This window comes from Cheilinus undulatus, linkage group 13, assembly GCF_018320785.1.
Source record: "Cheilinus undulatus linkage group 13, ASM1832078v1, whole genome shotgun sequence".
In the NCBI taxonomy this organism is placed as follows: domain Eukaryota; kingdom Metazoa; phylum Chordata; class Actinopteri; order Labriformes; family Labridae; genus Cheilinus; species Cheilinus undulatus.
In genome coordinates, this window is record NC_054877.1 from 29,142,516 (window position 1) to 29,156,554 (window position 14,039).

The following is a 14,039-nucleotide window of genomic DNA, read 5'->3' on the forward strand; positions in this document are numbered from 1 at the left end:
AGAAACCTGCAACATGAGCACAAGAGGAGTATGTCAGTCACAGACAGCATAAAGATTTTGATTTTGAGGAACTGTAGACATTCAGTAATAAACAGCACAAAAGACAGATATCTGCGCACAGTTAAACTTTTTTTTAACAACTTTAGCGACCTCCACTCTACAGCAACGTGGAACTTAATACACCACCATCCAAAATAGCATTAGCAACAATAAAAAAGGCCCACCAGCCCATTTCTCCAACTTTCAGGCCTTTTCTGTTGCTGTGACAACAACAAGGACACGAGGAAGCAACCTTGGACGGCGGACAGGTTTGTGTCGATACAACACTGGCTTCCTCATGAAGGCTGTCAGCTTTACAGCACTGACTCACACCTCACAAACAATACTGAGTGGAGTGAACTGATCTCAATTATTCTGCGGTCAGACTGTTTTCAGACAGAATTATAAATTACTCAAACCGCTCAGACCACCAGAGCTGCAAATGGTGGTCAGGAAAATTCTCTCTAAAATGCTCTAATTAATAGATCTGGTCAAGATGTAATAGTGTCTAAAAGCTGTGGTGGAGATTAAATTGTAAGTATCCGGTTTAGGAAAATTTCAAGAAATTTAGATGACATAAATGTGGAGTAAATTTGTCTTTTTTCTGAATCCAGCTTTAAGTAAAACTATACAATCCAGCATCATGGGAAAAGTCTCTTTAATATACTTTTTATGTTCAAGGAAAAAAGCATTTCAAACTAACTTCCACATGACGGCTTAATTTCTCTGCCAACTATACAGTTGCTGGACACTGAAAGTGCAGTAGAGGGTAAAGAAGAGGGACTGTCGTGCTTTTGGAGGTAATGTGATTCATAGAAATCTTATAAGCCCATATAACATGATGTCCAATGACCTTTGACCTCTAAAATCTAAACAAATCATCCTTGAATCATGATGAAAGTATGTGCAAAGAAAATCCCTCAAAGAGTTATTGAAATTTAACATTCACAAGCAAGTGATGAACATGAGGCCTAATGGCTTGGCCTTTGACTGCCAGTATCTAATCAGTTCATCCTTGAGTCAGAGTGGAAGTATGTGCAAAGTTCAAAGATCCCTCACAGTGTTCCTGAGATATCTCATCCACAATATTTACCCTGACAGATGGATGGCCCAAAAACATTTTTAATGCCTTTGGCCTTTGCCACCGTTAGGGTGGATGCATATAAAGTAACTTAATTCAAGATGACTGTTTTGCAGTCGGAAAGCTCTAGCTCTTCCAGGAATAAAATTTGGGATGCTGAATTATTTATTTTATTTTTTTAATTATTATTTATTTATTAAGTCTAAAATACATTGGGATAGGTGTTCAAAACTCCCACCCCTTTCAGGATTTTAAATGTAAAATCTGAACTCTAAGTGTAATGGACTTTAGACAGTGAGCTTTCATATATCAATGATTTATTTGCTTCTACTACTGATGTGTACTTTGTGGGGTGAAAAGACATTTTTGTCAAATATCATGCTACATCACTCTGAAATGATTACATTTAAAACAAATGTATGTATAAAAATATGTGACACTAAAACATCAAGTTAAAAAAAAAAGACTTCTTTAACTACAGGAATTTACTGCAGTTTAATCATTGAGTTTGTTTTGCTAATTTGCTGCATGATACCATGAACAGACTGTTTTTATTCACCACCACATCTCAGGTGAGTCATACACACACAGGTGGTTTGGCACAAGATAAAACCAAAGCTTTCACCCTGGAAAATACTGTCAGACGGACACACAAGGGTACTGCATCATTCACTCTGCACACTGTTCAGACCTTCAGCAGAAATCTGTGAGGCGAGCCAGAGGCAGTGTTTGTGTTTAGTCTGACATCTTGTGGTAAGAAGAAGTATTACAGCCAAAAGGAGGTTACCTCTCCAGGACGTCGTCATGGCATTTTTGTGTTACAAATGCTTTGTGTTTCTGTAAATAATTGGGCAAAATTACTTTGTGCTTAGGACTGGCTATTGTACAGAAAAAATAAAACTCAAAATTTCTTTTGAATAAATGATTAAGAAACTAATTAGAATCTCATATAGCTATTGAGTGTCAGGAGTTGATAAAGCCAAAGAGAAGTTCATCACAAAAATTAATATTCTCAGTTTAAAAACACAAGTTTATATACATGTTTTATGTCTTTTTAAAATCTATTATTATTATCACTGTTGTTGTTGTTATTATTATTATTATTATTATTATTATCAACAACAATAATTTAAGGTTACGAAGAACCCCAACGAGTTGGTTGTATTTTCCATTTTTAATATCTGATTTAATTTTTCCTAACTTGACATCAAATAAGTGCTTTATCCTTCATATAAATTCAGACTGAATAGTCAGCGGTCTGCATGGGAAAATGGAAAAAATGATTTAACCCCTTAAAGCATGTTGTATCATATTTGATACATACTTTCACGATACCTCAATGTAATCAATGTGATCATAAATTACAAAAAAAAAAAAAACTTCTGAATACAATCTGATAAATGATAAAAAAAAAATGCCCTCAAGTGGATTATCAGTTACCAAAATCACCTAATGTACCAAATGAGATACAAAAATATAAATTTTACATTTTATGGAATTTTTTTTTTTTTTTTTTTCTGTATTTCAGTAGAAAGTGAATTTCTTTTTGAAAACATTTCAGTTCCAAAAAAAAATAGTATTTTCTGTCTATAATATGTGTTTCGGGCTTTAACGGGCTAAACTTTAAATATAGTGTTTGAAAATTTCTCCTGAAGATTTATTCTCTCAATAATTATCATTTATCTTCCTAAACAAATGCCATTCCTCTGTCTGTGGCTTTAATAATTTCCAACCCGACGTAAGGGATGTGAAATTCTTGATGACAGAGAAAAAAGTAGACTGGAGTATCGGTAACTGATGGGAAATGTAGTTTTAAGATCTTCTTTCCTTAGCCCTACCAACAGGCTGAAAGAGAATGGGGAAAAACAAGAAATACGGCTAAACGATTACATAAAACATCAGTCAGCATTGATGTGGATAGCACTAGTCTGAGAGTTCTAAGCGATTACATCAAGATTCCACACATCCGTACATAACATTTTGGGACTCCAATTCCCAGAATACTTTGAGCGCCCTGGTACGTCCCTGGTATTTGTAGTCCGTATATGACGATCGTTTCCGTGTGTCTAGCCTACGTTAGGTGCTGGAATCTGCCCTGCAAAGACAAACACATGTGAAATCAAAGCTCAGGTAAGGAAAACTGATTATTCTACTAGATCCCGCCTTTTGAATTCATCGTCTGCAACCAGAAAATGTCATTTGATTTCGTATGGACAGTAGATATTTTTTATATTAAATGCAGAAGCTAACGTTAAAACCAGTGTGCAAAATTAGAGCTTCCATGGCGATGCATTTCCTTTTGTTCAGCTAGCTTATGTAAAGAAATACAGAAATCCAATGCTCATATCTATCACTCAAATAAATAAATAGAGCGACTGAAGGGGTTCAGTGAGGTTGTATACTTAGCTGTTTCCAATTTTAGACACGCTGTAGCTGCACATAAACGACCAAACTCGACACGTCGACATTTATTCGGCTTGTCTTGTAAGAAGTTGCATGTTTGTGTCCCATATGCTAGGCTGTATACATTTGAACCTGTATGCTATGTTAGCATGTAGCTATGTTAGTTAGCATTCGCGCTCCTCTTGTCGCAGTTATGTTGTTTACATCTGCTAATGCTAATCTGTTGACTAATTTGCATGACAGTAGTTGAATAAGTTTAAGAAAGCAGAGCTGCGGGGTATAGACACTCTGTCTCCAGTGCATTAAGTGCTAATGCATATTTTTGTAGAAATTAAAAAGGCTAGTTTATGTTGCTGTCATGTTCACTAATTGGCCTGCGTTGTTTTCTCCTAGAGTTTTATGAATTTATGGAAACATGTCAAAGAAGCGGGGCAGGTAAGGATCAAGTGTTATTCAACAGTCTTAAGCCTGCTGTATTATGATGATAAAGCACCGTGGATGAAAGTGTTGCAAACACTCTTATCTGCTCTTTTAACTCATTGCCCTCTAACCTTGTGCCTTTAAAGCCTATTTATTTATTTTCCTATTCATCTATTTATTTGTACGTTTGTTTGCAATTTATTACAAAGGTATGGCAAGACAGACTTTGTGGCTTGGTTTCTATAAACCAAAATATTATCATTTAGATTACTTAGTCATATATTGCTTTCCAAATTGTGAAGTGTGGAGGATGTTTGTCTTGGTTTGCTAGTACATCTTCAGATAGTATAGATAAACTGACAAAGAATTTGAGTTAACATTATAGTGCCACATATCCTTAAATACTAGGGGTAGGGATCACTAGTGGCCCCACTACAGTATTAATACAATATTTAGGTCATGATTCAATATTATTGCGATTTTTTTTTTACATTTTGCATTACATTGAGTATTATGATACCTAATATTGCAATATATTGCTATCTATTTCTTTTATTCAACTGTCTAGCTGATTTAGCATTAGCCTTACCCGCAAAGTGTCATATTAATACAGTATTTTACTTTCATGTGGCACTCCTTGCAAACCCCGTATGACATCTCCATCTCGTTTGTGCCTTGCTTGCATTCCTAATGTCCTTTAATTTGACAAACTCAGTACTTGGTAGATGTGAATTGATACAATATCGCAATGCAAAATATTGCGATACTATGCTGTATCAGTTTTTCCCCTCATCCCTGTTAATTACACCTGACTGAGGGAAATTAGTCAGAACTAATTAATGGATTAAAAATGTTTCTGCTGCTTTTTATGCCAGAGAAGTACAAATATCATGCTTGTTACAAATAAAACAACTACAGTGAAACTGTAAAATAAAACTCCTGTCAGGAGTTTTAGCTGGTTATGAAATAGACTGAAATGAAATGGATGCTGCTATATTGGTCATAGAATAATCCACACCATAAGCAACAAGACTGATTATTTCTGTGTTGAAGGGATGTAACGGTATCAAAACTCTACAGTATGGTAATACCTCTGCAACAAGTCCACAGTATGGTATTTACTGCATATCAAAAAAGACCCCAAAACAACAAATGAAAACTTTGGGGGAGGTGACGTTGCATTTATTTAACAAAAACTTCACTTTGAATATTAAAATATCTGCAAAAAACTGCCATGGGTGTGCATTAGGCTTGAAAATATATGCTTATATTTTGGCCTTAGTGTGTTTCCTAACCTCCTAAAACCTCCATAGTCCACCACTGGAATCAGCAGTAGGTCTTTGGGGATATATTCACATAGACACCTTGTGATCTAATGAGCCCTTGCAATGTTGTGAGGAAGTGGGATAATGAATGCTTCATGGAGAGCCTTTTGCCTGGCCAGTTTTGCTCCTAGGACCTTTGCGAATCATTTCGGGGTAATGATTTGCCAAGTGGCTCCTTTTGTTACTTGTATTCCCCATCAGGTGTGTCACTGTGATCTGGCAGTGTCTCTGTGTTGTTTCTGTCCGTAACCTTTTCTCTTTCCTCATTTCTTGATACTGGGAAACGAAAATGTTTCCACACAACAGATTAAAAGTTGCTGATGCCTCCACAATCTCAAAAACTTTGTCAGAAACTTTCTCCCTCACCACTCTTAGCATCAAACATTTTCACGCTGTTAGACCAAGCCAGTGAATGGAGCGTTGAGGATGATGGCTACACAAGGGCTGATGGGAACTGTAGTTCCCACTTCCTTTCACTTTGCTATCTACTCTACTTTCAGACCTATCGCTTTAAACCACGATGTGACACTCGGACACCTCTGTCACCACAGTGCCACAATATTAACAAAACCATTACATCTCTTCTGTGAAGCAGTTTTTAATGCTTGTAACCATTACTGAAGGGTTGGCATTAGGCAGGGATGGCCTTTGTTTTCATTTTCCTCTGCATAGATTTACAGTGAGTGATATTTTGATTGTAACAAGACATTTTTTGTCTTTCACTATCTTTCACTGTCAGTCTTTGCTATGAAAAATGTTTAAAAATAAAGGAGCAGTTTGACAGTGTGGCTTTAATCTTCTCAAGTGACACCTACCCTCCATTACAGCAGCCTAATCAGACTAATGGTCTGGTTTGCTCTTGTACATCATATAATGGGCTCACTATTAATTCAGTGCATTTAAAGTTTTGTTTAATTTGAAACAAAATCAAATGAAAATTTTGGTTTGACGGTTATAAAAATGTGTTCTTGAATGGTAACTCCAAATGTAGAATATAAAAAAATATTTTAGTCATATGTGAGAATTAATAGGGTAGAGGCATAATGCTACCAAAACATAGGAGCCCCAAATTATGCATTGTAGTTCAGTTCTCAGTATGATGTTCTTCAAGACATCACACCACTGAAAATAAAGCACCATTATTTCCCTTTTCCTTCTCTGGGACTTATTTATTAATGCTTGGTAAAGTTATGCCATGTTTGATATTAGTGACGGCACTAAAACAAGTTTTCTTATTTGAGAACGTGACTAAATGTTCCAGACATCAGTTAAGCAGTAGCTTCTTGGAGTGGAGGCAGTTATCCCATGACAGCGTGACACTTGTGAATATTATTATTAGACAGGCTCACACCCATGGGTGCATATGTAGTTTTGTTGTAGAATAGAGTCCTCATTGTTTCAGGCAGGATGAACAACATGGCACCGCTTAATTTAGTATCTTGAAGCCCAATCAGTTTGAAAAATAACCATGAGCTGACATTAATTACAAAGCTCATACAGCTCATCAAATGTCCATCCTAAATGGGATATACAAGTAATATATTAAAACTTCTCTTCATGTTCACAGGAAGCGAAGCAGTGGAGAGCTGAGTGAGAGCTCAGCATCAACCCTTAGCCCAGACCCGGACAACCTGCTGGGCCGCAGGATTCAACATACCTGGAGGGAGAAGGGCAACGTGACCAAGTGGAAAGGCACTGTTCTGGAGCGTCTCACCGTGAACAGCTCGCTCTACATGGTCAAATATGACGGCTTTGATTGTGTATATGGCATTGAACTCTTCAAAGATGGCCGAGTGTCGAACCTGCAGGTGTTATCAGAGAAAGTTGGTGAGTGTGAAACAGTCTGTCTGAACTTAAAGGCACATTTTTCCTGTGTTGTTGGAACCGTTTTTAAGCCGGGTGTGTTTTCCTTTGACCTCAGTGATTATTCTCAGCCCTGTCTGTCTTTTCTTAGGATTCTATGTTTGATTGTTATCTCATTTAGTCCTAGCTCTCATGCTAACTACCCAGTTTTGCTTTTCAAAATACACCACTGCCCTCACTTCAAGAATTCTTAGCCTTTTAATTAAATTTAAGAATTTGATTGGTTATCACTTGAAATGATAACACTGACAATGTGATCATTTGAGCACAATCAATTCTTGGCTGTATTCAGTGAGAGGAATAAATTTTATCTGACAAACTAGTCACAGTTGTGGGTCAGTTTTAACATTTCTTTAGCTAAGTCTTTACCCCTTGGCCTTTTTCCACATCTTAATGTTATTGCCTATAGTTTAAATAGACATATTTTAGCCTAATAGCTCATATTATCATCAATTAAGAGTCTAAAGCAGACATCTGTTGAGTACACAAATAAACCTGAAGGTACTGGTGACACAGGGAAGAGTTTAATTCACCTCCCCTATTTATTTAAGTACAAATTTGAAAAAAAAGGCATGCACCTCTTTTACCCTCTGAAATTTAAGACTATCTTTGATTGGGATGGGGATCCTTAATTTTTATTGATATTGATACCCTTATCGACACTCCTTATTGATCCGAGTCCTTATCGATACCACTATCGATACTTTTCTATAGTTTGGTGGAAAAACAAAATGGAGACAAACATTTACACTCGAGTGGTCTCAGCTGAGTAGAGCTTGAGTTAAAAAGCTATGATTCAGTCTGTAACATCTGTTTTATATCCCTCAAATATAAACACATTCTTCATATTCACAACTGTATTTATAAAGGTTTCTTGTCAAAAACTAAATTGTCCCATTTTTATGAGACATTTGAACACATCAACACATATACAATACAGTTGTCTAATTTACTGAGGTTACCTAAACACATCATGTTTTCTGTCTTTCAGATAGTTAAGTTCGCTAATTAACTTTAATTCTGTCGATTCCACCACAGATTTCTACACTGGATTAATACTTTAAACAAACAGGACTTGCTACAAGTTTTGAAGCACTTTTCAGCGTTTAACAGCTGAAGAAGAAAACTGTCCTGAAGCAGCTAAAGAGAGGGATATGAGAGCCTGTTACTCTCAGCGCAGGCGGATGTGATTGCACGAGTCTCGCAGGCAGTGTCTTTTTCCTCAAGCCGACAGTAGAAAGTACATTCTGGTGATGCACAATATTGATGTGTTTTTAGTTTATGTTCCCCTTGAAAGAACTGATGTGTGTTTTTACAAGTTATATCTTAAAATGACGTTACGTCACAGAGCATGTGAGACTCAATAGCAGTATCGATAAGCTGAAACGTTATTGATTTTCGGGTTTTTCAAAAACACAGAACCGGGTCCTTGTGGACCAGGGTTTCGATCCTCATACCTAATCTCTGGTTGATTCTTTTCAACTCTAACAAAATCCATATTAATGTGAGCTTTCACCATTAAAACTTCCAAAAAGATTCCTGCAATGTGCATGCTGATGCAAGACGCAGGATAGATTACATAAGGAGCAAAGCTGATGGTCTGTTGAGGGTTTTTGCCGATTGTCTTGCTGCTTTTTTGGTATCATTGGATGCAAATGATATAGTAATGTGAGACCACACTGTGTTGTCTGGGATCTATTAAGTTTTTCAGTGAAAGGCTAACGACAGTCTTCTCCACAGTGAATAATAAGATCAAGGTGCCTCCCGGGGCGGAGGAGCTGGTGGGCCGAGCGGTGGAGCATCTGTTCGAGAAGGAGGACGGGGAGAAAAACGAGTGGCGGGGCATGGTGCTGTCCAGAGCCCCCATCATGACCCACTGGTATTACATCACCTACGAGAAGGACCCAGTGCTGTACATGTACCAGCTGTGGGATGACTACAAGGACGGTGATCTACGTGTCCTGCCTGAATCAGGTACATTAATGAGAGCTTTGTTGTGTGTTTGTGTAAAACTGTTTATTGTTTCGTATTTCAGAAACTGCCAGAAGGTGGGAGGAATAGAACAGCACACATTTACATAGTCAGCATTACAAAACACCCAAAGCTCTATGCTTTCTTTTTTCACTCAGTTTCTGCAGAGTTTCTGCTTGATTCCCTAACAAGAAATTATGATGGAAACCGTTTCCTTATCATGAAGAAACGATACAATATAGAGGACAAGGAAGGATGTTAGGAGTAGGGCTTCATAATTAATTTCAATTTTATCTTATCACATTATGAGCACTCTTAACAAACAACTAAAAAAAAATTCTACCTCTATTGCATTAAATAGTAATGATAAATGTATCCAAATAAGCAATGCTTCTTCCCTCTGCATGCATACATTTGACCTGTTGAATTAAGCCCTGGGTGTAACTGCCATGTTTTTACAACATTTTAATTTTTTAGGTAGCTGTAAGCAAGCTTCACATTGATTGGTTACATAAAATCCCTTTTTCGTGTATTTTGATTCAGGAGGGATGTCACTGGTAGTTAACAGAGCATGAATAACAGCAGATAAGGTGTATGAAAAACTGATCTATAGCCAATATGCACATGTCCTTTTTTAAATTAATGAGACTTCATATTGTCATCCAAAGATCTAACAATGGCACTGTTAATTGAGTGTTTTCTACATTTTGTGCAGGCCAGGTAGAAGGCAAATGAATAAACTCTGGGAATTAGATTGACTATGTATGGTGATGTTTAAGATTAGATTTAAAGATTTAAACCATTTGTTCTAAATGTTTTTACATATGCAAACCTGAAAACCTTCCACAAATTTTAGACAGCCTGTCTCTGAAATCTTACGGAGTTTCCTTTTCACACATCACTCACAGCTAGAAGCTTTCCCTGTCTGTTTGTGACAGGATTGTAAGATGTGACGTAAATAAGATGTTGGAGAAATCCAAGATGGCAGAAGAAGCAGTGAAGTCCAGCTTTATTATGACAAGGGATGAAATAATGCAGTTAGCACATGGGTTAATACGTAGCTCGTTTTTGTTTTTTTTTTGGTCATGGTTTTAGTTCTGTTCGGTTCTGATGGAGTACTTTTTCTTTGTTTGTTTGTTTCTTTCTTTCTTTCTTTCTTTCTTTTTGACATTCTATCTTAAGGTGTTTTTGGTTAAGTTTACTGGTGCAATGAGGGGTTTTGGAGAAATGTCATTAATTTAATGTCTACTATGCATGGATGTATGTTTACATAAATTTATGTTAGTGGCTAATCCTGTGTCACCAACTGTGTGGGACTGTATCAGAGTTCACATATCAGCTCACTCTAACTTAAAGCAAAGGTCAAAGCTAAGGTGAAAAATTCAGCCGTTTGTGTCCACACATGCAGCTCATCCTAAATAATTTGGAGTGATTTTCAGGAGTTTTGTTCATGTCTGTGTTTGAACCTAATCTCCTTGAAAGGGGCAGGAGATGGAAACTAGCAATAGCTATAATCTCAATATGTGAAACATCAGTTACTTTTAGCTTGTTTGTAACAGGCTTAAGTTTTACTATGTAATTTGCATTGTCCCTATCAAATAAACTTTATAAATAAAATAAAGTTGCAGTGGAATTTGTATGTTTTGTCTTTCTCTTACTAATTTTTTGTTTTATTTGTGTCCATCTCCCAGAAAACAAACACCTACTTCCAGCAGACAGAAAACCAGGGGAAGAGCCAGAGAGCCTTGTGGGTAAACAGGTGGAGTATGTCACAGATAATGGTATAAAGAGGACGGGCTTGGTCATCTACCAGGTCCCAGCAAAGCCCACGGTATACTACATCAAATATGACGACGACGTCCACATCCATGTCTATGATCTGGTGAAGACCACCTAACACTGACTGTCTGATTTCATCTTTAGCCGCTGGCTCATCCCTGACCCAACCAGTCGTTACCTGTTTGAGTGTTACATATTTCAGTTTTCCTCCAGAAAGGCAACGTGCCGAAGATCAGAACCACTGTCTTCTTTTATTTTTATTTTTTTAAAATCACACATTAAAAGACATGTCGGTTTTTGATTCTCAGTTTGACGTTGACCTTAATGTTTGGCTCTGAGGTCTCGTTCATTGTAAATAAAGCAGACCTGAGAGTGGTTGTACAGCCCAGCAGATAAAATGGAGCTACAAGTTTGGTGAAATCATACTTGTATAGTGCAACTTTCAGACTCCAAATTCATACTTTTTGTAGAAAAACAAAAGCACATCATAAAAACATATTTCTTACCCATACCTCTGTGTTTTACTTGATCTGTTTCCATTTTATACGCCTGTGCTATTGATTTAATCTGGAATATCTGGCTGTTCTGATGGTAACATTTGTGTTTTCTGTGTCACTGGGTAAGCCTTTCAGTTTGTTGAATATACCAGTCATATTCATTTAACAACGTGCAAATTTTACCATCACAGTGAAGTCTGATTTCAGTTCAATTGTACAGGCATCAGTGAGCAGTGATTGTCTCACTTCTCACATTTAAAACAGATGATTCTTCAAGAAATTGTGTATCATATTTCTGTTATGTTTCAACCAGTAAACTGCAAGTTTTCTACATGATTATAATATATACAGATATTCTGATGTTGTCATGTTGTTTCAAGGTGTTTGTGCTACACATTATTAATGTAGTTCAAATCGGCCTGAAATGTTGTTTAGCATTTTTGAACTAAAGTCTCTGTCATTTGCCAAAAATGTGATGAGATACATTCAGGCCTGTTCTTTGTGACCCTAAACATGTTCTGTTCTGTAAATATAATCAGAGACATTTTTATGAACGTTAAACAAAGCTGCTTGAAACATTTTTTTGTTGTCCTGTTATTGTGAAATGCTGCAGTGGATGATTCACTTACTCAAATGAATGCATCCAAATAATACACTGAATACATTTTGACTGGTTAATTACTACATATTAACAAAGTTGAGCCCTACTTTTCCACTAAACCAAAAACTGATAAACATACAAGACTGAAAGTGTTTAGGATCTGCATATTTTGGGCTGTTTTCAGTCTAGCCTTCTTCTCCTTAATGTCAAACACACAAAGTAGTTAATAATCTGCAGTCTTCAACCTCATGACATCTAGTTTTATGTTTAGATATTTAGCTGATAGCATGGCACAATCATCGTATTCAGAATGTTGATTTAATTAGCCTGTGTAGCTCAACGTTATCACCCACTCTTCTTACTGTTGTATTCACTAGATTCTGTTTCTCCTTGACTTAAATGAATACAGAAAATACTTCAAAACAGTCAATGGATGCAGATTCTCAGTACCTCAGAATTAATGTTTGAATTTAGAGCTTTATTTCCAACAAAATCATCTTCAACTTTAAGTTAAATGTGAATCTTTCAAATATACTGGACACTGCCCTGACATTTCATAAAATTCTTTTATCTTGAGAACAATTTGTACAATGCAGTGTAAATTATTTTTTTCAGAAATGACTGATAATAACGTCTGCTGTTTTTTTAGGGATAAATTATGTTGTTATGTTTTTTTAACAATGTGCTGATATTTACTTTTTAATTTAAGCCAATACTCATATTTAAATGTAGTTCAGACCTAAAACTTCAGTTCTTAAAACACAATTTAAAGTTTGAAGATCAGTAAATTAGAACATATTGGTCCTTAAAACACACTTTAAAGTTTGAAAATGAAATTAAAAGAAATAAGAAACATGTCTTCCAAAAATCCTACAAAAAGCCTTTTGGAGTAAATGTTTTCCCTTTTTTGAAATTTTAAGAATTACATAGTCTTAAATCAAGTCTACACAGATTTTATATATTTAACAACAGTTTTAACACATTTAAAATACATAAGTAATGCATACTTTATTTAACAAGGGAGGTCTAAAGTTAAAGTGTAAGCCAAAGGAAACATTAGCATGCTTATGTTTATGCTAACAACCTCACAGCAAAAATGCTAATGCTAATGTTCAGCAGGTATATGTCTGCCATTGTTTTTAATTTAAGATGTTAGTATGTTAGTAACATTTTCCAATGCAAAGTTAGATCATACGCTTCGACATAATTGTTGGTACCCTTTCATTGAAGAAAGAAAAACCCCACAGTGGTCACTGAAATAATTTGAAACTGACAAAAGTAAAAATAAATAAGAATTTACTGAAAATTAACTAATGAAAATCAGACATTGTTTTTGAATTGTGGTTTGACAGCATCGGTTTTAAAAAATAAACTAGTGGAAATGGACTGGTCACTGGACTGTATGGTACAACTAGAAAAGACTGACAATAACTTGATGGTAGGGATATACTAAACCAGTGATTCCCAACCTTTTTTTTTCACTGAGCCTGCCCTTTACATATCTAAGAAGAGCTGCCCCCCCCATGACCCCCACAAAAAAGTGACTTATTGCTGTCGAAAATGCACATCAATTTGAATTGTTTTCATCATTTAAAGCCAAACAAAATAGCCAAAAACATAAGTGTTACTACCAAAAGACTTTGTATAAACCATTCATATGTTTTATCAGTCGGCCTATTTAAAGGGTGGAAAGTACTCACTGTGCTGTTTGGTATCATGGTGTGTACCACTCTGAACATGGGCCACAGAAAGCTAAGGAGAGAGTTGTCCCATGAGATTAGAAACAAAATTATAGACTAGCATGTTAAAGGCTGTAAGAGCATCTCTAAGCAGCTTGATGTTCCTGTGACTACAGTTGCACATATTATTCAGAAGTTTAAGGTCCACAGGACTGTAGCCAACCTCCATAGACAAGGCTGCAAGAGGGAAACTGATGACAAATTTAAGAGACAGATAATATGAATGGTAACCAAAGAGCCCAGAACAACTTCCAAAGAGATTACAGGTGAACTCAAAGGTCAAGTTACACCAGCATCAGAATGCACCATCCGTCGTTGTTT

General features: G+C 36.2%; 1 protein-coding gene across 1 annotated transcript; it reads left to right on the plus strand.

Moving 5' to 3' along the window:
• The first annotated feature begins 3,167 nt into the window (after positions 1-3,167).
• Positions 3,168-11,958, plus strand: LOC121520776 (spindlin-Z-like). The gene is made up of 5 exons (XM_041804390.1): positions 3,168-3,250; positions 3,917-3,958; positions 6,836-7,095; positions 8,872-9,105; positions 10,794-11,958. The coding sequence occupies exons 2-5, from the start codon at positions 3,939-3,941 to the stop codon at positions 10,997-10,999; spliced, it is 720 nt and encodes a 239-aa protein (XP_041660324.1). The 5' UTR covers positions 3,168-3,250; positions 3,917-3,938; the 3' UTR covers positions 11,000-11,958.
• The last annotated feature ends 2,081 nt before the right edge of the window (positions 11,959-14,039 follow it).